The following is a 27,748-nucleotide window of genomic DNA, read 5'->3' as shown; positions in this document are numbered from 1 at the left end:
CTGCAATTTGCTTTATATTGTGTGAGTCGAAGACCATCATTGTTCTTCGCTCTCAAAATGGAGATGATGCTCTACAGTTTGCTAAGATAATTGAATTTCAGTCTATCTAGGAAAAAGTGGAGCACCATATGGTGGCTTCCCCTGAGCACATTCAGACTCTTTTGGTCCAGTTCGAATACCAAGTTGAAACCCTCTACGTTTGTAGATTTTTCCTTCCTCCCTCCAGTGTTCAAATTTCGTGCCCGGGTTCTATTCACCCAGCATGTGGATGATGTTCTCTGCCTTTTTTCGAGGGCCCGGTAACCAACATCCGACATGTTCTGTCCTGCGTAGCTCAGTGTTCAAAATAGTGAACTTGGACCAACCGCCGGAACTCAAAGCCGGGATTGCCTGCTGAAGCCACTTTAAGGCAGCTTCGTCAGTGCACTCCAAATGGAGAAGCCCATCGCGAAAACCTTGATTGTTAAATCGTGGTTTCGTTCCAGGCTCCAGCTTTGCCGGAAGTCGGTAAATTGTCCCTCTGACATTTTGCATTCCTTGGAGAAAACTCCCCCGGCAGGAGTCAGGACAGAGGCTGCAGCTTGCGCATACGTCCTCTTCCTTCCCGGTTTTGTGTCCGTATTCCTATGGGAGGGACCAGCTTCATTGAGATCTCTCTTGCTAATTTGATCACCTCCTGGCACACCGGTCCTAATCCCCCCGTGACTCGTGGATGCAAGCCCTAGTGAGGAGCACAATAAAGCGTTGGCGACAGCAGATGTGTTGGTCTTACGCTTCTTACGTGCATTACCGCTGACTGAAGAGTCTGGTGCGTCCAGCGTGGATTTCCAGTTTATCCCCACTTTCCGCCGAAGTTTCCGCTTCCTTGCGTCCGATTTCTCTGGACGTTACCGCACCTAGTGGTACAGCCACGTCCATGTATTACGTCTTAATAACAGCAGTTGATTGAAGAAGTGAGTTTCTAAACGTGGAGAACAAAGATTACATCGCAAATCAATTTAATCATCATAAAAACGTGACAGCTTTTCAATCAGTTCCCACATTTTCATTCGCCTGACACGTTAATTACCGCCTACTTGCATTGTCATCCTAAATAATTCTATGGGAATGATGTGAACACGATTTGTTAGAATAATATTGCAGAAAGCGAAACCTGCAGGTTGCATTGTATGCAGATATTCCTTTGAATTCATAAGATAAACAGAGAGGGATGTGTAATTAAAGTTGAATTGAATAACGTAATTATCGTTTATCAGAAATTATGCAAACATTATTCAAATGATCGTTATCACATTTCCTATGAATCTTCACAGCAGCTCAAATTTGCATTTTTATTGTTATTCGTGAAAAGTGAAAAATCCTTCCTAGTTTCTCACAGGAAAGAATGTTGAACTCATGCCACGAGATGATTGGATCTCGTGGCATGAGTTCAACATCGCGTGCACCTTGTTACCTCAAGATGTACCAGGTACAGTGCTTTGAGTCATCAAAACAATGATACACTCATTACACAAAGCTTATCACATATAGCATCATGCCTCACCCAACATCTAAAACCTACTATGCCCACGTCATTCCTTAATCACTACTGATTCAGGTTGAAGTTTATCTTTTTATTATGATCTATCTGCGAGCAGATAAAAACCCGTGGGGCTTGAAGGTCAGAGTTTTTTTTAGGTTGGATTAAGAATTTGTAATTAACATGGTAGATGGAGATGCCCAAAATCAGATTATTGTCAAGGACAAGAACGGGGCTATCACACAAATCAAAAAAGTTGTGAATTTACCTGGCTGGCTCACCTCTTTGTTGGTCGGAAGTGGTTCGAGTCATCTACGTCTTAGGCACCTAACACGCCAGAGGCGCAAATCATGTATCTTAAATCCGAAAAATTGAAATACGCCCCGAGAAAAAACCTTACAACAGAAAAACCAACAACAACTTGTGCCTCTATCTCAACCTGTATTAAATAAGCGATTCGATCCCTCACGTGAAGCTGAACTGCTCGCTATTCAAATGTCAAAATCGAGCGATGGAAAATCCAAGTCGGATTACATCTTCACTTGATACTTCTTTTTGGCTCTAGTTAAGCCAGCCTTGATATTTTCAGTGGTATGCAAAGGAAAAAGTGGGAGGAGCAAAGCAAAGAGGAATCTAACTGACAAAATTGATTTTGAAGTGCATTCAGGCACAATGTGCTGGACTCCTGTCTCAGACAGGCTACCGTCTTAAACACTTCGCTTCACGTGTCCTTGCTTTGCACCATTTTATATTCTTGCAGCAGATACAATTGGGCGACCATAATTTTCCAATTGTATGCCGGTAAAACTAAAAATACCCGCGTCCACTGAGCAGCTGGGTTAGGTAACAGTCAACCCCACCGTGCAATCGATTGAACCACGGCGCAGGTTTTTACTGGGATAAGCGATTCATCTACCTCTCAATTCACACGATTCGTTTCATGTGTTGAGAGAGGGTGTTCTCTCTTGATAAGCGACAGCTTCCTTACTGAGGTATAGGGACCGCCACTCAGTAGCATGGAGAATAATCGGAAGAACTCCTGTCATGACCATTACAGCTGGCTCTAAGACATTACGATAGGCGGATGCAACTGACAAAGTCCGTGGCCGTTGTATTATACTTGCACTAGGCGCACACCATACATCTCCATAATTCGGAACCATGCAGAAGGACAAACAAAACCGCATTCATTAACAAATGACGCCTACCGGATAAGGGACCTCCGACATTGGACATCAGCTGGCAAATCGCAAATATTGTTGCTGCAGCCTTGTCTGCAGTATTGTGAACTTGCTCCAAGACGCTCATCTTCATGCCTGTCATGATGCTGAGGTATTTCATCGCAGGTTTCGATAAGAACATGGTTTTACCTGTCTAAATGTGGAGAACTGTTGGAATCCTCTCTCTTGTCAGGATGATTCAGACCTAGAGGGAATCCATGTTAAGTCATCTATTTGCTAATCCACTGCATCACAAATTTCCACTGATCACTGAGTTTATTCGAGCGTACGCGCGGTGACCAGTGTCGCAACATAATTTTCATATTTGAGCAGATGCGATTCATCAGGGATCATAAATCGTAACAGACTATCACATCAATTGTGGGTAGCTCCGCTGTAAAGCCATTTTGTTTCCGTGAGAAGTCCCCTAGAGCAGGTATTACGTCAGTCAGTCTTGACTTGATCCTTCATGGGCAAGAATGCCTCTTCCAATTCCTTCACAGTGAAGAGTGGGCATTCCTCATCGACAACATCAACTCGGATGGGGTGGATAGGAAGAACTGTCTGCATTTTTGACTGCTTGCATGGAACAGGCTGATCGATGAACACCGAGTTTTTTGGTAAACAATGTATACCCAACATCCCTTAGATCCCTGTTAATGTCGTTGATTAGCTTCTGCCAGTTATGCGCTTTTTGTCTGTTGATTTCGTGTCGAAGTTACTGTTTCGCTCTCTTGTATTCTGCGAATCTAGGGGCAACTTGCACCTTAGCGTCCTAAACGCTAACCAAACCGCCGAAGTCTTAGTTTGCCAGTACGCAGGATGGTCCGACGATTAAGTCTCCTATTGGATGCAGATGCATCGAATATAGCGCACTAACGATTTAGTCGTAGTTCACTTGCCCGCGTCCGGGCCTTGTGACTCATTTGCCCTTCTTGAAAGGGCTTCGGCAAATTCGATTTTCCCGATATTCCGCCCGCTTGGTATTGGTCCTCATCTAAACATTGGAAGCAGCGGATTGTCATTTCTAAGGAACTGGTGATCATTAGCTGTGAAATATTCCAATACTGACCGTTGTATCACTGACACCAAGGACTCCATAACAAAAGTCACGTCAGGTATAGTGCTCTCGTGACTAGAGTGTCGGAATGTCATATTGCTACCGATATTTAGTCTGATGTCCTGGCGGCCATCTCCTCTCGTTGAGAAATGCCCTATTCGAGGACTGGCTCCTTCAACTAGAATTCGCTTCCGCATTTTGAATTGCGTTCTTCAAGACGCTTATTCCAAAAAGGGAACGACGAAAACGCAGTCTTTTTCGCACAACAAAGCTTTCTCTTCAGTCATGAGCCTGCACTCGCAAATTGACCACATCTTTCACCCAGATGGCAGCAGTAAATAGTTACACTCCTATGAATGTTCGCTTGGAGGATGTGGATAATGGTGCTTAACTGCTAATAAACTTTTTCTTCACACAGCTCTTCCTTGAAGACTTGACACTCCCCGGAACCGGGAACACGAGGAATATCTTCTCTCTGCGGACCGCGGTCCTTGCAAAGAACACAGCAAGTCTTCACTTTGTACCAGCGTTCGCCATACTTATGATACAAAGGGACTTTCCTCTGTCTTTGGCAAATCCCTCCTACGGAACTGCTTTTTGGATTATCCTCCAAATGATCCGCCCGAACGTCATTTTCTCACAGTCAACAAGTTGGCTCGTTGTCTTCTCAGCGACAGTAACAATGGTAAATTTTTGTCTTTTGAAGTTAACTGATGTAATTCGCACCTTGAGGTGCTCACATTTGAGTAATCTCTTTTTATTGTTTCCTCCACCTCTGTTCCACGTGTTCGCGAGGCAATCCAGATCTCTTATTTCGAGGGTACACATGCGTTCTAGCCTGGAGACCACCGCTTTCCTCCCTGCTGTTTGCAGACGGTATTCTTGTTGTCAGTCTTCAATTCAAGTTCGATAAGTATACCGCCGGATTGATTGAATGTCTACCCCAGCGTATTCTGGTTTGGCCTTGTTGCCGGTTTCTCGAAGAACTTCTATTTGTCTTCTCTAGTTGACCTCAACTCACAATGGAGTCACTGCCGTCGCTGTCCAACTTACGCTATTGTTGTATTTTTGTCTTTGTTCGAAGCTGCTTGGCCCATTTGATTACCAACTCGCAAAAGTCCTCTTGTGTTGTTTTTCCGTCGCCTGCCTTTCTTCCTCTACCATTGTCTTTCGGATGAGGTCCATCCGTACGTTTCGTCTGGCTGTTTTTTTTTTCGACTCTCTTGGTCCTTTTTCGAACCTCGAAGCCGGCATCTCTCCTTTTTGGCCGACAGAACTCTTTTTCTCCACGTTCAGCTTCCGATATTCCGATTTGTTTACTAGTAGTTGCCTTCTCCGGTCAAACAGTGGCCTTTCTACTTTTTCGGTAGGTGACCGCCGTAGTTTCGCGCTCTTGCGAAAGGAGGTGTCGTTGAATCTCCCATTTTAGTTATTCGAATCTATGTGCATGGAGTACTTCCGCTCCTAAAATTTAGGCCATGACCGGTTTTGTCATCCTCTATTTGTAAACCACTATTTCAGCTAGTCGCCTTGAGTATTCCCAATAATTGTCTATACGGGCAGGGAGGACACACGTGGGTTGACACAAGTCATCATGGGAATTTGTATTCAGAGTCGGGATCTAGTGCTATGACACCATTTTCCACCGAACTATGCAAATGGTGTTATAGTTTTGCAGCCCTGCTAAGATTATTATTAGGAATAAGAAAAACCAATCATATTTAAAGAAATTTGATAGTTTGAAAGCTGTCACTAAAGCGCTCTAAGAATCAGGACCCCTATAATCTTCTCCCCATTCTTTCATTTAATTGTCAACATGCCCTTTGGAAAGTTCGAAAGTTCCATTGTGAGGCATGCCAAGAAATGGAGACAAGTGCTTTCCGGAAAATCCTGAAATCAGTTGAAGTGCATGGCCAGGAACCGACATTGATAGTGACTAGGTACGGTTGACACGTTATGCCCCATTTAGAGTTTATGGTAACCATATATAAACTTCTTTCTCATTATCAAACTCATTCTGATCCACCGTGTTTTCCTAATTCGTCACTTTCTTCGGGCCCTTTCTCAGTTTTTACTTCTAGAAAAAGGAAATTGGATAAAGATACTTTTGTGTTAATTCTATTTTCAATTTTGGGCTGTTTGGAATACTGGTTGATACTTGTAATTTGTGTGCCTGATTTTTGGCAAACAGAGTCTGACAAAAGTTTGGTCAGATAGATCGAGCTGCAATTACCATTGAAGTTTTTAGAAATTGGCGGTCTACGATGAAAATTCCTTTTCCACCAAAAAGTTTTGAACTGACACTTTTACTGCAATAGATTTAAGGTCTAACCACCAAGTTTTCCCGACATACCAGTTGCTGGTAGACGAATCCAAAACAGAACAGATTAGTCATAACTTTCAAATGTATTCAGTTTAGGCAAAAGAATACATTTAAAACTCCACATATTGAAAAAAAGACGAGAACAAACAAAACCTACTTTTCATAAAACCTTCTGACTCATGCATACATAAGTATTCAAATTTGAATTCCAGCATAAGAATTCTGCTGTCAAAATATACTCTTAAATTAATTTGGGTTTATTGCCTTCAATAAGGGTCAACAAACAAATCAAACATTACAATAATGCAAAGAACCCAAGCCAAATTAGTTTGGGCATTAACTAGGGCACCCAGATACGCTAACAATAAAATTTTCCAACGTGCCCTAAAACCAAACCTGGTCTTCGCAGAAGCCTGAATAATTAGTAAAAGTTAAACCAAAAGGTAAACACCCAAATATAACAGCCAAAATTATTTAAATTTGGTCTAATGCAGGGAAAACGTTCGGAGGAAAACAGACTAATTAGGTAAACACTACGGAATTTGTAAATTTAACTAAGTAAGTTAGTTAGTTTAGTTTACTGGAGGGAGTCACAGTTCCGAGCACTCAGGCCATTGTTAGGCCCATTTTACTATCCCCGTAAATCGTCTGTTCAATGGCTTCGCGCCTACAGCGTGCGCAAGCTTTAGCGAATCTGAGAACGTTCTCCAGAGGCAGAGAGTGTGCAGATTCTTCATTCATTCAAGAAAACCTTGCCACGGTGTCTTCGTCTGAGATCTGGGGAGGCCAGGCAGCTGCATCTCCTCCTACTTCTTCTCACATTGGCTGCATATAGCCGAAATCACCACCCCAATATTTTCCATATGGTAATTTAAGGGCCAGTGTCCCGTTAAAAGCCCTACTAGGGTTTCCATGTCCCACTTCTTAAGAGACAGCAAAAATGCTGCTCTAGTGACCGTAGACTATTTCAAAAAGATTTTCGCCTGCCGGCAAGGGTTCAAATTTCTCCACTCGGCTGCGTGAATTCTTGCAATTTCACCCTTCAGAGTAGACTTGACAGTGGATGGCCGGATTCCAAAAGCTGGTTCTGGCCCCGCTCGCTTCAGCGAGCCAGTCTTCCAGCCTCCTCATTATCAGCGATGTTAGAGTGCCCCGGCACCCACATCAGGAATGTTTCGTTCAGTCAGCCAAGTTTCAGCAGCACCTGACCAAGTGGCTTGATATGTTGTTGCTGTTTAGTGCTGATAATACCGCCCGACTGTCGGAACAGGTTCGAATGGTGCGACCCCTCCATTTTTGTCGCAGACATTCTTCTGCTGGCAATGAAAGGGCATGTATCTTCGGCTGGAATATGGTCGTCATTTTTCCGAGGGGTCGGGACAGTTCCATAATCAGATTCCCCGAGAACACCCCTGCGCCCGATCCGCCCTCCATGACTGACCCGTCGGTGAAGATTATTAAGTCTGGAATCTGAAAAGACTCATGGCCATTTGTCAACCATTCTTCCCTTTCGGTAATTACGAAAGTGTATGTCTTTTCAAAGACGAATCTGGAAACCATATGATCGGTCGGCATCTGACCATCCTAGTGAACATAACTAGTCCAGTTTTCCTAGCTTTCACCGTAAGGCATCAACTGTGGATTTCATGCAGAGTTACATTCAAACGGTCACATACTGTGTCCGCAAACTTGCCGGTAATTATTACGGCTAGGACGTCCACAGATGCTTGCGTAAAAACTTTTTTTGTCCTCCAGGAGCCACAGCAGGGTATCCAATCCCAAGAGCCCTAACAGTGTAGAGAGAACTCCTCCCTGTGGGTAGCCCCTAAGACATCCTGCTTCAATAGACTTCTGGCCGACCGATATTTGGACTTTTCTCCACTCTAGCATGGAGGATCCAACTGATTAGCAGCGGTTCGATTCCATGCTGCCTTGCCGCGAACGAGGCATAATTGAAAGCGTAAGTTCATGGAGTGCTGTCTCCATGGATTTGCCTTTCTGCTAGGCATGTTGCCTATGGTGAAGTGACCACTTAGGAATGTGTGTATCTCTTATGAACCGATCTGCTAGTCTTTCTGGTCCTTTTAGCAGAAAGGACGTTAGACTGATCGCTCGAAAGCTTATTGCGTCCGTGTAGGTGGGTTTCCCTGGTTTGAGAATGAATAACACCTACACATCACGCCATTTAATTGGAATATAAGCGAATATGTAGACCCAGTGCATCCATTCCCTCTGTTACTAGCGCAGGAATTATGCCATCTAGACCTGCAGACTTGTATCTATGGAAGGAGTTAAATGCCCATTTTACTCGCTCCAGTGATACTACTTTGCATGTTAGATTCCAGTCTCTCGGTTGAAGGCTGTATGCACCTGTTGGCCCCGAAATTAGATTTTGGATGCTGCCTAGGAAGTGGTTTGCCGCTTCTTTGTGGCTTTCTGTGTACCTCCCGTTCTGTAAACGTAAATAACCTAGTTTCTGGCTACGTTCTTTAGCCAGAATCCGCTTCAGTTTTGAGGTTGCCTCAAAATAGTTAGTTTCTTCGCAAAAGCGTCTCCAAGTTTAGCCAATCTTATGCTCTTCTTTAGAGCCTTCTGTGTCCTTTATAGCGATTCCAGCTAGCGTCTGAATCACACTTCAGAGTAATCCGAGTTCCACCTTGGTGTTTTACCTTTCTTTGGCATCTTGAGTGGACAGCTTTCTTCGAAAGCTGTTCTCATGCTCGTTGCGATCATCTGGGTTTTCTTCTCAATTACAGCAATGGATTTGATACACTTCAAAGGGACCCAATCTGCTTTCCGCGGATTCCGAAATGGAGTGGGTGGAGGTGGATTCATGCGCGTTACGAAATCAATACATGTGTACAGTGATGACAATGACCTCTCGCCTGACCACGTTGAAGAAAATGGGTTCATTACCCAAATTAAGGATCTGCACATCGGTTCCTACTAGATATTCCAGTAATCTCAATCCTCTTGCATTGATGTTGGAATTTCCCCCGCAACGCGTATTTCTTTGATAAATCATTGATATTCAGATACACTAAAAAAGAGAGAAATGACTCCAGTAGTCCTTCTCACAATACTCATCGTCTGGGTAATGGAGCTGCGAGACCTAAAGGATTTTGCCATGCGATGCAGATCGTACGTATTCCGGATCATTTTCACAATCACCGTGCAAACTTTCAGAACAGCAGCACTTCATACATCACATTATATTTTACGTAAGGTCCGTAACTTGAAGCAGCTGTTCTGGTTAGTTCCGTACAAGCTGACATTTCCTGCCAAAAATTCGAAGTTTCTTCACCTGACTAGCAATCAGGTTAAACCAGGTAGGACACCAATGGGTGATTATTGGTATAACCAGGGTGGCAAGTTACCTTAACTAGCATGGAGCATAAAAGCGCTTCAGAAGTAACATGAATGCCTTGTGTGCGGTTAGATTATCAGCGAAGCCCACCAGTAATCTATTTGGACACAGACTAAAGAAAATAAATGAATAAAAAATCGTCAAATCGAGCAATTTGTCAAGCTAATCCTCCCGCGATTTCTCAAGCATTTCGCTCAAGTCGTGAATAATTACAACGTTGTTAGACGCAGTTCAGATTGAAGGAAGCATAGTAGGATGTTGTTGTCGGCAGAATGAATGGTTTCTTGGGAAAAAGCGTTCTGCAGTTTTGCAGTACTGTGCGAACCCACTTCCAACCCTCTAAGAACGTCTCTTCCCGGTATTAATATTATCAATCATCAACCAACGGCAAAATCACACTTAGATCGGGAATACTATCAGGTAAAAAAAATAAATCTGGTATGAGCGAAATCTCTAAACAGCTCCTTCATTTTAGCTTATTTATGCCCGGAATTTCCAGCCTGTAATTGTGGATTCATAGACATCAATTAGACTATGTTGATTTGATAAGACCTCGGTGTAAGGAGCAGGGATTAATTGCATTCGAATCTTCTAAATTTTATCTCCACAAACGTTAAGATCATCTTGGTTAATGTCTCCTTAAGAAGCGCATAGCGATTTTTGACACTCCTTTGATCTCATAGTTTATAAAATCTGGAAGACTTCACATCTATAATTACTATGAAACTATATTTCAGCCCGAATCCAAATTGCTGTGGCAATTGTCACTTCCAGTTAATTTAAGACCCGTCAGCGGACGAAAACTAAAGAAATAAACGAATTTCAACAAAGAGATGAAGATTTATGGATCATCTTCTGGTCAAACTTTAACGAATCTGAGTTTATTTAAGGAAGCATACATAGTAAAGTGAATTCTTCAATCTATAAACTATCGTGAAGTTTATCTTGAATTGGACTGAATATTTTCCCGCTTTCTTAAGAACACCCACTACATCAGATGCTTCCAATAAATGTATTTTTAGATTAGTGCGATTCCGTTTTGCTTGATTGCATAAATAAATATGCAAATATCTGCGTCATCAAGATTTCGACTGTTATTCCGATGAAATGAATAAAAGAACTAAAATGTTCGGTAAAGTATTCAAATTATTCTCCTGTTAAGTGGTAAATAATATTGAATCGTTGATTGACTAATAATACGGAATAAGATCAGATCCAAGTGTTGAAGAGAATTCGACCGCTTTGATCCATCCCCCAAATCAGCTCGTCTGGTCAGTTTTCAATGGCCTTACAGGTTGTTGATCTCACAATGATTTGCTTCTGAATTGGTCATTAAAGTCCAAATTAATGATAAAGAAGTGCAAGGTCAACGTTTCCATTGTGTCCAAAATCGGTTTTCGATAACATTATATTGACGTGATAAACCACTGAAAACTGTTTATATGAATAATTAAGTGAGAAGTTGCTCCTTATAACGCGAAAAATTAAAATTACAAGGTAATATGGTGGTGAAGAGCTGTACATTTAACTGAAAACTTATTTTGTGACATTTTGATTTAATTGGAATGGAGTACAAGGTTGGGTCGAAATAAATTTGATTTACAAAAAGATTCAAAAAAGGGTCACAGAAAGTAATGTGTTTATTATTTTCCTATCACGTTTTTATATCATTTCTAAAATATTTCGATCAATCAAAGTTTAAAGCGCGTTTCAAGGACCCAAGGTTCTCATTGACTTACATCTTAATTCTGAGATTCTAAATTGAATTGTAAACCAAATCGGTTTTCCAGGAATTCGAAAGGTGGCTCCATCCCGTCACAAAATCTGTGATCTGACAGTGTAATATCGGTTGATATTTGCTACTCCCCGGGTGGTACCGCTATACCAGTGAGTACCACCTCCTCTCCCCTGACCACATTGACGAAAGTGAGTCCATTGCCCGGTGTGAGATTTAGTCTTATTTCCGACAAACAAAGTGGTTTCACTAAGAACTTCGTCATCGTTATAAGGGGCAGTAAGGAGAACACCAAATAGACATTCCTAAGCAGGTTATACCAGGGTATAAGGTTTACACCTAGTAAGAAACCTCTACCTTCCTCCTACCATTTTTGACCTTCTCACTTTTCACATGCTTTCCAATTTTTATAACTTTGTTGGGCTACTCAAATCAGCATTTACCGTGGACTACCTTCTGAATTCAGCATCAGTTTGCGGGATCGCATGCTTACATTCATCCCTTCTGTGTTCTATGAAACTCCAACAAGGAAGCATTACGTGCTCCCAGTTCCCGCTTATAGTCATACATTAGGGACAATCGATAGATTCAACTAAAAGCAAGGCAAAGACTTCTCATAGCCACTATGTCCTGAAAGGAATTATGTCCGGTAATAATTGACCTTTCAATGGTTTCGCTTCTTGACACTCGGAATCAGTGTATGGTTCTGGCATTCTCGCCTTCCTTTAGTTCACATCGTTGGCTAATTCTTCCGACGAGATAGAAACCGTATATAGCAGAATGGATTACATCACTCGAACCAAGAGCAGTCTGCAACTGTATTTCGATTCTCCAATCTCAAGCCTGTTCCTTAAAATATGAGCAAAGAATTCCTGTAACTTTTAAGGTTTTGGTCCGCCTAACTTTGATTGTCAGCCGGTACTCAACCGTCTATTTTGGGAAGACCTTGTGATCACCAACTCAGATAATGTTGTTTTCCTCTGGTTGGTAGCAAGGACCATCTACGACTTTTCCTCCACCTCGTCAATTTTTACTATACATAACCACGATTTGATAATATGAAGCATTTGCCTTCCATCTAGTTCCACGTTTTCAGTGTGCTTCGCCACTACAAGTACTGCAAAACCAATCATCGCGGCCTCCTGTAACGCGAAGTCCAAGAGCTTCATCATAAATTATGTTTCGCAAAAGAGATGCCAAAACGAAACTTCGTGGGGTACCATACAATAACCATGTACATTGGCCCACAACCTTCTAGCCATCTCATACCTTAAGAATTTCTCTGAAAGTTAATTCTCAATCGAGCTAGCGAGATTCAGTTTTGCCAAAGTACCCTTAATCGAGCCTCAGTCCAATCAAAATTATTTTTGATACCTAGAATCTCATTACTGCGCAACATATACCGAAGACCATCGCCATAGCTCCACCTATGCTACTATGCTGTCATATCCATCATTGAAATCAGACGTAAACGTCCCAATCTGGTATAATATCAACTTCCTTGATGATGGGAGGAGTCTATTGTATGTCATTCTGTTCAACTTTCATATTTCGGATTTAAATACCAATCCCTGTTGTTTCGACTGGACGGGAGACATACGAAGATAAGATAAAAACTCTCTCTCTCCACAAAAAATCAGCCTTGACTTCAACACACTTGGTTCAGCATCTTTCCAACATCAGGATTCCTTCCCGAAATAAAAAGTCTGGAGCTCTGTGAGAATATGCATTTATGGTCCTTTCAATTTCTTCCCAGAATCATTTTTAAGGTTTTGTATAAACACAAAACCTTCTTAAAATCGGTTTACTGTCTGTCTGTCCGTCACACGCATTTTTTTCCGAGACGGTTGTAGCGATTGACACTCAATTTGGTAGAAAGGTGGAAACTGTGAACGCTAACGCATATAATGAGTTACATCCTTTTATGTCGAATTTAAGGAGAGGTCCTACATGCAAAAGAGGGTTGTACATTTTTTTTTTCGTCAAATATAATCATGTGGGGTATCAAATTAAAGGTCTCGGCTAGTACTTTTCGAAGCCGGTTTTAGTTTTGACATTTGTTGGGAAGGTGGGGAGTGCGGGTGGGTTGAAAGTGATCATTATTTTGACGAACTCTCGCCTCGGCTCCGAAATACCCTCCATACCGATACCTGTTCAAATAAAGTCAATAATAGTACATTACTATAATTTTTAGTAATTGGCCGGAAAATCCCCTTAAGTTCACTCTAGAATCACAAAAAAAGCAGCAATATAAGCTACAGCATAGAGCATGATCCTGCCAAATTTGGTGAAAATCGCACTATTACTAACAAAGTTATACTAGGTCAAAGTTGTCGCTTCTGTGCAAATTCAAGACTTTGAATGTCAATATCACTTGTATATTTTTACATAATATATGCGTCTATTACGTGCTACATACTAATGGGACAAATGTACACTCAAATCTCCTTATAAAAGAAATACACAAAACCTTTCATACCTGAAGCTTCCGGTATCGCGACTTGTTTTTTTTTTTGTGCAAGTTAAGGAACAAATATAATTCTGAGAGTGCCAAATCAAGAGACTAGGTGGATGTCCGAGCAATTGTCGTACCCTAAATACCACAGTTCCCCATCGTCAACGCACATTTGTGAACAGGTAATTCTATCGAAGTGAAGCAAAGCCCAGAAAAAAACTCCACATCCAGATTTCTCTGCGAAGTCAGCTTTCCCTCCACTAGCGTCTAAAACCGAAGCTCGTAACGTGAACCTAACAAAGACGTTGAGCGCGCAGGTTGCAGCAGCGAGTAGAATTCATATTAACTAACACCAACCCTAGACCATTTTAAAGTATTACTCTACGGTAACGACTCTGTCTTCAATTAACAGGTCCATGTTACTCGCCCGCCTCCCTTTCCATGCTCTATTTTTTGTAGTTTGTTTTTACATTTAACATCTCATCAATCAGATTTGCGAGGGAATATGTTAGGTCAATTTCCTCTCCCCTGTAAATCTCGGACATTATTTCATTACAACCTCCAATTTTTCAGGTACATCGCGGCATCCAAAACATTTGATAGAATCGCCCAACTAAAACCACGTCGTAATCAATAGTATCAGGTGAAAATTGTCCATGCCTTCGCTTCACCGAAGCAATGTACGGATATCATCATCATCAACAGGGCAACAACCGATATCCGGTTTGGCCTGCCTTAATAAGGAACTCCAGACATCCCGGTTTCAAACCGAGGTCCACCAATTCGATATCCCTAAAAGCTATAGGCCATCGTTCCATCTTAGGCAGGGTCTGCCTCGTCTTCTTTTTCTACCATAGATATTGCTCGTATAGACTTTCCGGGTGGGATCATCCTCATCCATACGGATTAAGTGACCCGCCCACCGTAACCTATTGAGCCGGATTTTATCCACAACCAGACGGTCATGGTATCGCTCATAGATTTCGTCATTGTGTAAGCTACTGATGTACGGATATAGTATCCCGAAAACACCCTTGCTGATTTACAGCACAGGCCAAAATTCTTGCTAGGTAGGAGGAATGGAATGGATCGTAGCACTTTACCGGTGGGCAATCTGCAACCGCAGTACAATCCTCCGAAAATAGACATCGTGCTTACTAACCACGAAAAATGCACTGTCATCGCTACACTGTATGCCCGATTAACTTAGACTTCCTGCAATTCCTACTCCTACAAATCCTGTTCATAACAACTTTATAAGCAATGCCCGCAAGTTCATATTCGCTCCAAGATACAGTTTCCTGGAGCATTGGTGCTTCTTCCAAGATATCGGTATGATTCCTCTTCCTTTCGTTCTTGCTCGCATGCAATACGAATTCGTTTAAATTTCCTGGCTTCACCAGTAATACGGTTACCCGCTGGAGAACAAAGGATATCTCAACATGGACGCGTCTACGCCTCGGACACACGTTGCAACAACTGACCTACCTTCTCTATAATTATTCTATGAAGGTCATCGTCTTCTTCCATAGTCACTAGAAATGTGTCTTACTAAAAAGCTTTTACGGTCCAGTCAATCGGCTTGACTTTCTTGCCCTAGGAATGCTTTTCGTTTCCGTCTCCAATGTCAAAGAAAATGGACCGATGGTAACTGTCAGTGTAATTCTAACTCGCCCCCCAGATCATTGCAACACTGAAATATGTTATTTCAATAATCGAAACTAAGCCCCGTCCCCGGGAAGTGGTCACGATTCTACTGCTGGACGAAATTATACCAAGGCCCGGAAAAACTTCCGAGTAGAATTTACCGTCTGGTGTTTGTCAACTCGCTATTCCATTCGACGGTGCACCGTTTGAATCGCCACAAATTAGCTCAGAGGTTTGACCTCTGGCATCCAGCAACAAATTCTCCGAGTTCTAATAATGCGCTACCGTTCCACAAGACAGAGCATAGCAGCTGTAGACATGGTCCCCGTTAATTTCGGTCCTTACAAAATCGCATTTAGAAGGAACAATGGTTTCTTGAAAGGCCGTTTTGCTACTTGACTATATAGCGGCAGTTCCTTAGTTATACAAGGCATTTACTCGCTTACCTAATGGGAGAAACCCTAGTTCTCCCCTTTTTGTCTCGCGTTGTACTGAATGCGCCCTTGTAAACCCGGATTGTCTTCTAGCGTCTTCCGTGATAAATGCCGGCTGTCGAAAGGAGTTGTTCTTATTAATGGTAATCTCATTAGCATGCAACTCTTCAAAAATGCATCGTGAATTCAAGTTCCACTCCGCCTTGATTTCTTGTAATTGGCATCTTCTAGATGCCACAATAACTTAGTTTTCAATTGCGGAAGTATGTTAGCCGTTCGATATCAACGAACGAGAATCCATTTTTCACTCTCACGAACCAATGGTATTGCGTTTCCTACGCCCTACACCGTAATCTACTTTTCCTCCTCCATATTAGTTTCTTCTTCTGGGCATCCTTCGCTGACGGTTTGGTTAACTCTTGGCCACCAATGCCCTGAAAAACGTTTGTGTCATTTGCCCAGAGACTTCTTCCTCCCCGAAGGCGTTATTCTGCGCGAAGAAGTTTTTTTGCCTAGAGTCAGTGACTTATCCGTAGGTAGTGCTGGCCCCAGCAGGTGACACCGGTTGGAACCTATTGTCATCTATGCTGATAGCAGGATGTGTTTCACTTCATCTGTCAATCAGCTCTGAAAGAATATGAAATCTTTACGTTGTACTACAACTTGTCGGTCCACTATAAAAGTCATTCTTCTGTTTTTTCCAGAAAAACGGAAAACATTCCTCTCTTCAGATATTTTTATTTGCGGAGGAAAATATAAGGAGAGACTAAGATTTTTGAAATTATTTTAGTTACTCTTGGGTGATTAAAATAATTATGACGTCAACTATTACAAGTTTTCATTTTCTATCCGAAATATCAACGGCGCGTATCTAAACTTTTCATAGAAGATAGAAGTGATTAGCATAGAAATTACAGAAACTCTATGATAAAGTCACAAAAAAGCTAATGGGTGAGTGGCCGTTTTATTGATGAATATTTATTTATTGTAATTCGAAGGGGTTGAGTGCTCAACGCGGTGTTCTGTTGAGTCTGCTTCCTTTTTGAGATAATTTTAGAACAAGAGCTTATGCCTGGATTTAGCATAGTTTTCCTCTAAATATAGATCCATGAAATTCACGGATTTATGAACAGGTATACTCAATACAGGAAGATAGTAGTTTGCCATGAACAACGGTTCTGTTTAGATGGTCCACATGGTGTCACTTGATTTTGATGATATAAAAAAGGTAATTGAGGACGTATTTTGGGAACCGTTTTCCCCATTATATTAAGAGATCAGTTTTTTTGTTGGCCATACACTTTATTGCACGATTCTCCGTAAAACTATAACAAATGCCTGCAAGACTACCAATATGTTAAATTCATTCAGTTCAGCGGAGCAAACTAACCACGTAATTCCACCCATAGGGTCACTGAGGGAATTTGACGCTTCGTGTCGAACGCTTTTAGCCCCGAGAAGGAGCCCGCATCAGACGTCGAGCTTGAATGAGTGCTCGCCTCACTCCAGAACTTTAAAGGGGTCCTCGTCTGATGGTTACAGCGGCCTCCGAGAAACGTCCATCCTAATGAAGACCTTTGCACACGTCTCGAGATCCCTGGGGATGTTAACCTCAGTTGCCGCGTGTAGAGACGGTGGAATCGGTCGCAGCTTCGAAACCGTGCCTCTGAGCAGACGCACCCTGCTCTGATGTCCAACACAGGGTAAGCGGGGAGACCCAGATTCTCCCCGTACATCATCTCCGCGGGGCTGGCCATGAACTCCTTTCGGTGGGCTGTGCGGTGGCCGAGGAGAACGAAAGGCAAGGACCGCGACCACGACGGATCGCCGCGAGTCATTAAGGCGGCCTTCAGCGTCCGGTTCCAATGTTCCAACATACCAATCCCGTTTGAAGCCAAAGAGTTTGCCTAACCTCGCGAAAAGAGTAGACTCGAGTTACATTCCCTGGTCCGTGATGATGACGGCTGGTACACCAAAGCGCGGAATCCTCGGCAGAGCGTCTCGGCACATGGTTGTGCCGTAATGTCAGACAGATTTAAACCTGTCAATGATTGTGGGGCAATATTTATATTCGTGTGAGTCTCGCAAAGGGTCGACGATACCGAGATAGATGGTGTGGAAACGCTTGGTTGACCTGGGGAATAAACCTACACTTGCACCTTGCACTTCTGGCGATGCACTGTCTGACCTAAGAGCTTACGTCCTTGTTCATGGACGGCCAGAAATATTTATCAGTGACTAACCGGTTCGTCGTCCTGATGCCTGGGTGTGCTAGATTGTGTATTGCGTGGAATAGTTCCCTGCGATAATCGGCCCAGATGAATGGCTTGGGTCCCTTATCTGAGGTCTCGCAGAGTAGAATTTCGAGCAAAAATAGGAAACTCCTTGAATTTGTATTTGGAGTTTGCCTTCAGGCTCTGAACCTCTGCGTTGTCCTTTTGTGCCAGTAGTGCTGCATCAACAAGCTGCTATTTGACTGTCTCAAATCCGTGAATGGCCGTAACTTCGTGGGACTCTTTGGTTTTGGGCCCAGAGAAGTAAGGGGTAAGGATCGCTTGGTGATGAGCGGCCTTGGGCAAAAAACGACGATAGAAGTTTAACATGCCCAAGAACCTTCGTAGATCTTTCACCGTGGTTGGCAGGGAAAAGCTCTTAATCGCCTCAACCTTGTCTAGGTCAAGTTGGATACCGTCAGGGGTTATTATGATGCCGAAAAATTTTACCCGCTTCTGTAGAAATCTGCATTTTTCAACGTATTAGAATAAGTCCGGCCTCGTTCCACTCGAGATAGTCAAAGTGTTCAAATTCTGAAGCGACGAAAACACCATCCATAAAAACACAACGAAAGTTCAAGTTTCGCAAGACAGAGTGGATGAACCTCTGAAAAGTCTGCGCAGCTTTGCACAAGCCGAAAGTCATCCTAGTGAAATCGAAAGGTCCGAAAGGTGTGCGAATAGACATGTTCGGGAGCAATAGCGATTTGGTGATACGCTTTGGCTATATCCAAGGTCGTAAAAACACGGCAGTTCGTAGGCGAGTGTGCAAAATCATGATGAATGGGATGTGGTATCGGTCTGGAACTGTCTGACCATTCAGACGCCTATAGTCTCCGCATGGCCGCCGTTCGTCGTTTGTCTTAGGGACCAACTGAAGCGGAGAGGACCAACAGCTACCTACTTTAAGGTCTGCAGATACCATGTTTCATTAAGTCACAAGCTTCTGAAGTGACAGTGGACGCACCTTTGAGAAGCTTGAAGGGCCGGTTGTGTTAATGTGGTGCTGCCCATCGTGCTTAACCAGCTGGGAGAATCTACTTTCATTAGTAATATTGCGGTATTTTCTGAGGAGTGCGCGAATGCGGTGGTCGGCAACATCCTCGAAAATAATTGAAAAAGTGTCATCTTTACAGGTGAAGATTTTACCTGACGTCTGTAATGAGGTTGTGGGGTCTATCAAGGCCTTATTCAGCAGGTCCACCAACAGTCCATAGTGACACAAGAAATTTACACTTAATACATGGATTCTAATGTCCGCCAAAACGAAACGCCACGAAAACGTTCGGTGCAATCCGAGACTCACGTCTACTTGCCTATATCCATAGGTGCGGATGGGAGAAGAGTTCGCGGCCGCCAATTGTAAGAGTTGCGGAATTAGAGCGTTCATGTTGTGTTCATACCTCAGCGCCCGTGTCAACCAGGAAGCAACGTCTGCTCAGGGAGTCGAAGATTGTAAGGCGACGTGGTGCTGCGAGGCATCCAACAAACCTAGTTTTTTGTTGCATTAAACGTGGTACATTTAGTCGCCTGAGCTCCGTATTTACGATGGTACCAGCTAATCGTGGAGAGCAATGGGGGTCGCCTCCAAACGTCCATTTCATGAATCAGACCTCCACCGTGATTGTGATCAAGATCTACCTCCCGAATTCAAAGTACCAACCGTCACTGCGAACTTTGTGATTGCGTCGGCCAGTGTCGTCATTATGGACTTGCGCTCATCCACCTCCCGAGTTGTGTCTCAGGAAACCTCCGGGACCACGGTAGACGCGTACGTCTCAAATAGAAAATTTACCGCAATGTTTTCCGTCCTGTAACTCTCTATGGTTCTGAGTGTTGGCCAACTATAAAGGACAATGAACGGCGTCTTGCGGTAATGGAGACGAAAATGTTACGTTGGACTAGTGGCGTGACACATTTTGATCACATCCGAAATGAGGATATCTTCGATCGTTATGGGTTGCACCGATCGCGGAAAAGTTGCGAGAGAGGCGTGTTCGATGGTATGGTCACTCAATTCGTGCTAATAAGAATTCACTTGCCAAGATTGGTCTGAACATCGAAGTCGATGGTAAACAGCCAAAAGGCAGGCCTAAACTACGGTGCCTTGATACGCTGGATAGGGATTTAAAAGCCTCGAGATTGCACCCAGATCAGGCATTTGATAGAGCCAAGTGGCGAAACCGATCACGACGAGCCGACCCCTCTTGTGGACGGGACAAAGGCTGAAGAAGAAGAAGAAGAATCAGTAAAAGGGAGCGAAGCCACTTTCGACTACGTTGCTCTCAAGGCTGAGGTAAAACAAGATCAACCCTTTAGCCACTGTTCTGGACGAAACCTTCAGTTGATTTATGAATTTTTGACAATATAAGCGATACAAAAGGAATTTCTTGCGAGGTCACTCATAGAAAATGGACCCTTTTGTCAGCAAGGAATGTCTGTCATTCGCCGGCCGATAGTAGCAGAAGGTTATTTCCCTGTGGCTGAAAAACAGCAGAAGGATCGAGAGCCGATTTCTTAGAACCCTGGTCTGAGGATCATGTTGCTGACCGGTGGCTCACATCCTCGATTGTCACCATCACTAACCACCCTGTGGGGGTGAGGCTCTTCACTTTCTTTTTTGAAAACTGCCAACCTATCTGATCTCTAGAATTGTTGGTACATCAAATTTGAGATATGTATCCCCAATAAAAGCTAAATAAACGAGCACACAAAATGAATCCATAATTGAATAAAGAATTTGAAGAATTGAAGGCTCCAAATGTATCTTCCATTGTATTACTCGCACCTGCAAGCACTAATAATCAAAAATTCATATCTCGTATCTAATTTCCTTTTCATTACGATTTATTAAAATAAGTGCGGATGATCATGCGGGGCATTGCAGCCAAAATTGCAACCATAATGAATTAAATCGATTGCAAAATTTGCTCTTGACCTCCTTCACTGGAGCGTTCAGGTGTGATTAAAAACAAACTTAATTAACATAATTAAGACTCGTTAAAATTGTTTTATCTCCGACCGGTCCCCCCTAAATTCCAACCCAGATCATCGCTTCCATGCGGTCATAATGATCAAAATCACTGTCGCACTTCACCACAAATTTAAATTACAAATAAATCACCTCAGATTGTAATTTATCACAGAAATTATTACTCAATTCCGGTCACCAGTTTGTTTTGATTGTCTCACTATATTTCCAGTAATTGATGACATTGTTTCTATCTTTTTGCAGCTTTCATTTTCACCGACAACACCGAGCTGGTCACATCTTCGGTTAGTCAGTTTGCTGGTGTCAATCCTGTCCTTGTCCGGTGTGATGCTCATCATTGCTATTTGCATTGGACTCTTCGCCGGCTTCAACACGTTTTTCTTCATGTCAGCAGAGGTTAGTATCTTTAATGGGTAGTGATAGTGATGTTGTGGTTATTGTTTTCCATTTGGGCGCCCATAATGGACGATGACAGTCTGCAAGGTATCGAGTGCATTTGTTAGAGTGGTCGCCTCCACAGTAAAAATGTGGAGATATTGGAGTTGATTTTCTTGACCCAGTTCCCGAGCCGGCTTGAGGAATAGCGTTCATTCTCAGTGGGTGCAATATTTTTGTATAAAAGATTAACGCAGATACTGGAGATGAATGGTAAATGGATGTTTATTGCCTATGCGGATCAACTGTGTTTTGCACGCTACCTCTATTGTATCTAATTAACTAAGGTTGATTTAATTAACATTCCATGTAAATGATATGAAAGGAAGTGTTTTTTTCCATATTTACAATTTAGACAGATTTAAATAATTAATAATTCTCCCACATGCCTTTGCACAAGTGCTGGACACTGTCCCAGGACGTGTATAAAGGTTTCATCACACTCCGCATAAAACGTACATTGTCCGTATATATCCCTAGCTTCCCTAGGTGATAGTTTAGCCGACAGTGACCAACTCCGTTCAACCGTTCCTCTTCATTTTTTAATATCATCGCCATGAAACCGTTTCCGATTCCACAGAAAGGTTCTGGCCCGTGTAAAGGCATTCCTGCTCCCTTCTTGGCTAGTTCGTCCGCTACCTCGTTGCCTTCCAACCCAACATGGCCTGGAACCGGAAGTATCCAGACCTTGTTGCACGTGAGCGTATTGTCTCTCAAGGCATTCCCATACCAGTTTAGAGTTCACCGGGTTGAACCTGAGTGCCTTGGTAGCTGCTTGGCTGTCAGTAAGAATAGCAATGCTCCGCCCCCTGTAGTTCCTTTCGATATTAAAGAAGGCACATCTGCTTCTGGCATATATTTCCACCTGGAATATGCTAGTGTACCTACCCATTGGCTCCAAGTACATTTTCTTTGGACCAATGACACCGGCATCCGCTCCCTCTGCTGTGAGGGATCCGTCAGTGTACTAAGTAATCAGTTGCTGGTTTAAGCCGTATGTCCCAACCACGCTCTCCCAATTTGCCTTGTTACTTCAACGTGTTTCAAACTTCTTATCAAAGTGAAACCTCGTTGTCATGTTTTCCCTTGGTATCAGTAATTCAGGATGCCGCCTAGAAAGAATATCAATCTTCCTTCGGTTTAGGAAGCTCCCCGTCTCACTGATACTCCCGGCCATCCTGAATATTGCCCTCATTGCCTGCATCTGTATGTACAGATGGAGAGGGGTTAATCCCAGAAGGACCTCCAGGGATGCTGTTGGGCATGTCCTCATTGCCCCACTGATACACACGCAAGCCAGTCTTTGGGAGTTTGTGTAACTCCCTGGTTTGTGTACTGAGCTCAGTTCTTTCTGCCCAGATTACCACCCCATAGGTAATCATTGGTCTTACTATTGCAGTGTATACCCAAAGTAGTATCGTCGGGCTGCAACCCCATTTTTTTTCCGGCTATGGATCTACACATCATCAGAGCTCTCGTGGCTTTCCGATATGTGTCTTCCAGAGTAATTTTTGGTCTACCGTAATTCCCAAATATTTGACCTCTCTCTCACCACCATGTCACATAACCGTACGGCTCTCAGGTGATCCAGCTTACGTCTCCTAGTGAATGGTGCTATGGTGGTTTTGACTGGATTGATCCGCAGTCCCTCCTTCCTGCACCAGGCACTAGTAACCCTTAGTCAATATTTGCCCCTACATATTAAAACAATTTCATCCGCGTAACCCTGGACCTGTATTTCACTATTTGTTAGCACGTCCAGGAGTTCGGCCACTACCATACTCCACATAAGCGGCGATAATACCCCGCCCTGTGGACAACCTTGACTAGTGTTCATGACAATCGAATTTGTATCTGTCGGTACTTCTATTTGCCTGCTTTCTAGCATTTTGCCCATCCAGAATGCCGGGGTGTTTCCCGCTCCCTTGCGGCTCAGGGCATCTTGTACCTCTGTGTGCGACGCGTTGTCGAATGCTTCTTCGTAATCCAAAAACGCATACAGTGCTATTTCTTTTGTTTCTATTGCATCCCATAGTACATCCGTCAGCTGATACAGCAGCAGTTTCGGTTGACCGTCCTGCCCGGTAAGCGTGTTGACACTGATGTAGGTGATTACGCTTGAGAACGTTACTTCTAATATAGTTGTCTTTGACCTTCTCCACCGTTTTGAGTACGAACGATGTTAGGCAAATTGGTCTGAAAGATTTAGGGATCCTTTTTACCCGCTTTCGGAATAAAGGCCACTTTTGCCTGTCTCCATGCCCTTGGCATATATCCCAGTGCTATGTTCCCCCTTACCACCCTCAGAAGAGACTCTAAGATGATTTCTAGGCCTCTCTGGATTAGTGCTGGAAAAATGCCATCTCTATGGCTTTCCAGATTTCTTCGGGGACCTCGGTCTGCTTTTCACCGGGTGTCTCCTCCAAGATGTCTTCCCTTGGCTTTTCCCTGTACACATGCACGAATATGTTGACAAATCGATAGTTGATATGACAACTCAGACGTTTGATTACCTCCAGGGATCGGTCATCTTCCCCGATCGTGAGGAGTTTACCCTTTCCTTCCACCTTGCTTCGGAAGACTCTCCATAATCGCCCACACTAGCATAGCTAATGGCGGGCTTCCTGAGTCCTGCCTGCTCAGGTTTTCTCCCCTCTTGGGTTCAGGGGCGGATTTTTTGGGAGCATTCCCTTCATGCGGGCTAATCTCTGCTGCTCCCCGCTTTCTCGGCTCCGGTGAAGATAGCTTAGGTCTATCCTGAGGCTTCTTAACGGCCTTTTCTCGTTTCAGGCCTTCCTTTAGGTAGCGCAGGTACCATTTAGAACCTGCGCCACTGAGACCTGTCTCCTTCTTGACGTCTAATATATTGACCTCAGGCGTGCTTTTGCTAGTCCCTGCTTTTTTCGACTCCCCGTAGCGTTTTGTTAATAGTAAGGTCACCTCGTACAGGGTGTGGCTACCACCACTCATTAACGGTCTTCGTAGACGAAAGGCTTGGCCCCTGAAAACATAACATAAAGAACAATACTAGAAAGTTTGGTGGAAATCCTCGTCGTTTGAAAACCATCCTGTCTGAGGCTCCTTCCGTGACTTCGTGACATCGATTTTCCATGTAGGGTTGTCAGCCCTATCCAATCCCCAATCTGGATGACCAGTTGGTACATTTTGTGCCGTTTTTAGGCGCGGCAGACTCGCCTTCATCCTTCTTCGTCCGCAGTTTTTCATGAAGAAAGAACTTCCAGTGATCACTACGTGGAGGTGGAGATAAGATTTGGTAGTAAAATTGTTGGTGTTGATTCAGCAGGTGTTTCCCAGGTTTTATGCTTCATCGTGGGTACGAATCCACGTTTCGCCCTGGGACCCATACTACCCTTTGACCGCCAAATATCATTTTATCGTGGGGATAACTACAGTTCTGAGTGGAAAGTGTTAAGAGATCTGTAGAGAGGGGATGGTGGCTTGAAGCTGAGGAGATGTCACACCATGCGACGAAGCCATACGTGATCATAGGTCGGATAAACTGCTTATTCTACTATAATTTGATTTTGGGAAGGATGGCGGAGTCTTTCTTGAGGCTGGGCCATGCGGTTTTCAGCCCAGGTATGATTTTGAAGAGAATGGAATTTACTAGTGGTACAGATGATAGACGGATATTGAGTATTATTCCGAGGTATTTATTGGATCCGACGGAGGGAATTGGGAATGTCCCGCTTTTAATATTGAGGTTGCGGGTGTCGGTTAGCTTCTTGCGGATTAAAGTGGCTCTGACGCGGAAGACCACGGCTTCACATTTGTTGGGGTTCAGGACGAGTTTCCAAGAATGGAGGAACTTGCTGAGGGTTAGGATCGTGGTTGCGGTGCTTTTTTGGGCAGCTTGTATGCTTCGTGAAGAGGTATAGAGGATCAAGTCATTAGCGTATTGAATGGTTTTGACAGCTTGGGGAGAATTGGTAGGGTGTTGAAGTGGGCGGCGGTGTATAAAGAAAATAGGGTGGCTGACAGTACTGATGCTTGTGGGATGCCTGCAGGAGGGTTGTACGAGTCCGATAGGGTTTCATGGATTCAGAACAAGGATTGGCGATCAGATAGGTAGGTCAGAATTAATCTGCACAGTTGTGGGTGAAATTTGAATGTGTGGGACAGTTTGAAAATAAGGCCTTCATGTCAGACAGCGTCGAAGGCTCTCTGGATGTCAAGGAGGCAGGCGGTGGTTGCGATGTTGTTGGTTAATTGGGAGAGGATGTCAGTTTTGAGAACTAGGAGGGCATGTGAGTTGTCGTGGCCGCATCTGTTGGCAAACTGGAATGGGGGAATAATGGCGTAGTCGGAGAGCATGATATCGTAGATGACTTGCTCGAAAATTTTCGAGGTGGAATTGAGGAGGGAGATGGGGCGGTAGCTACCCGGGGGAGGCCGATGGCTGTTGCCTTTTTAGGATGGGAACGATGTGGGATTCTTTGCATGGTGTAGGAAAATTTACTAATAAGAGGCATAGGTTGAAGAGTTTGGACAGGAAAGGGTGAGGGTTTTCCCACATTTTTTCAGGATTGTAATAGGGATATGGTCAGGGCCGGTGGATTTTTTATTGTTTCAGGAGAGGAAGATGGATTCTACTGTACTGGGCCTGACTGCTTGAATAGCTAAGTAGTGGAGCGTTTTAGGTTGAGAAGATGAGATTGGGAATTGGAAGTAAGTGGAAGGGGAGGAGAAAAGGTTGTGGATGTGTCGGCGCATCAATATTTTAGTGGGTGGGTCGGACATATGACGGGCAGTCTGATGAGCAACAAGAAAGCTATTTGCAATGAAATCGACGTGAGCTTTGGGCGGGTTTGTTTTTTGTTTGGTGAAGTCGAGGACGTGGGGTGGGAGGGTGATCAAGTCCTGGTAGTTTAATGGTGAGAGGGGTGGTTTCGTTGCAGACTCTGCGTAATTTCCGTTAACTTTAGCACAGCGGAGTGAATTTCTGAAGGAGACGGACTGGACGGGAGGTAGATAATCGACAGTTTGTCGGCTAGGTTGTGGTTAAGGGGATGCCAGTTTGTGGTAGGTCTTGGGGGGAGGTAGGGGAGCTGGAGTGGATAAGAAGGTGGTTGCTCACCAGGAATAAGTTGATTAAAGAGTGCATGTTGTGCCTGTGGAAGGTGGCTGGTGGGAAGGAGGGTGAGCTGGAGAGGGTGGGAGTGCTGCGCGTTCCAGTTGGCTAACCTATTGCATTGATGTTTATGGCAGTGTTGTATCATGTATTGTGTTTGGCATTTAGGTCGCCCCCTAGTACGAAGGAGAAACGTTTCTGATGGCTAATTGGAAGGGATTTGAGGTATTGTGCTAGGTTGGAGATGTGAGCAGAATTGAGGATTTGATCTGGGCGGCAGAGACTACACAGGAATATAATGAAAAAAGATGTGATGATCGAGACGACGGTTAGCTCAATGGATGGGGCAATATTTGCTGAAATAAAGCCTCGCTGGGCGTCCAGAGGATTTGCTACCAATGTGGATGTGCCCCCGCCTTGGCGGTCAACACGGTCGGAGCGAAAGGTGGTATAGTTAGATATGTAAAGCTTATGTCTTGGGTTACGTTTGCATTCGGTAAAAAGGAGTAGCTTTGGTTTGTGGATGGTAAGGAAATTGGCCAGTTCGTGACGTTTTTGTCAACGGACAACTGAGTATGACGTTTAGTATTATCACTTTAGTGGACATTACTGGGGGGACACTTGGCAGAAGAAAGAGAGGAGCGCGAGTCTCTTCTCCATTGGTGAGGAAAGGGAGTTTTATGTGGGGAGGAAAGTAGTGAGTTGAGAGGCTAGTTGAGCGGTGGAGATGTTGAGCAGTGAGAAGATCTCGGAGTCGCGGTCAAAAGTGGGTATCGGGCGGGAGGCGTTCCTAGCCATTGCTGCGCATGAGAATGATAGGAATTGAGTGATATGGGAAGAGGGAATTTGAGAGGATTTTGATCGTGGACCGGGTTTGGTGGAAGGGTTTGGATCAGGCTTTGTGAGGAGGGATGGTTGTGTCTGGTGGGCGCGGGCTAGCACAAACATCGGTCAGTTGCAATAACTCGCCGGATGTGTTTTGGCTCTGTAATTGATACACGATGGATTTTCTTCCTACTTCTTCGGGCATTGTCGTGTGTCATGTTAGATTTTGCATTTAACGCAACGGTAGGGTAGGTTGCAGTTAGAAACCTGACAGTTCTGGCACTGGATTATTTCGTGTAGTTGGACTGCCTCAAATTTAATTATGCAGTGGAACATTGTTCTGGCTTTCGTAAGGGAGACACCCCGCGGAA

The 27,748-nt window shown here is 43.8% G+C and overlaps 1 protein-coding gene across 1 annotated transcript in view; it reads left to right on the top strand.

Moving 5' to 3' along the window:
* LOC119647974 (E3 ubiquitin-protein ligase AMFR-like) overlaps positions 1-27,748 on the top strand; it is a 175,838-nt gene that overhangs the window by 109,233 nt on the left and 38,857 nt on the right. The window contains exon 5 of the mRNA XM_038049346.1: positions 21,269-21,421. Coding sequence (XP_037905274.1) covers positions 21,269-21,421 — 153 coding nt within the window. The remainder of the gene's footprint in view (positions 1-21,268; positions 21,422-27,748) is intronic.

Source organism: Hermetia illucens, chromosome 2 (genome assembly GCF_905115235.1).
Source record: "Hermetia illucens chromosome 2, iHerIll2.2.curated.20191125, whole genome shotgun sequence".
NCBI classification, from domain to species: Eukaryota; Metazoa; Arthropoda; class Insecta; order Diptera; family Stratiomyidae; genus Hermetia; species Hermetia illucens.
This window is presented reverse-complemented; position numbering and strand designations above follow the sequence as displayed.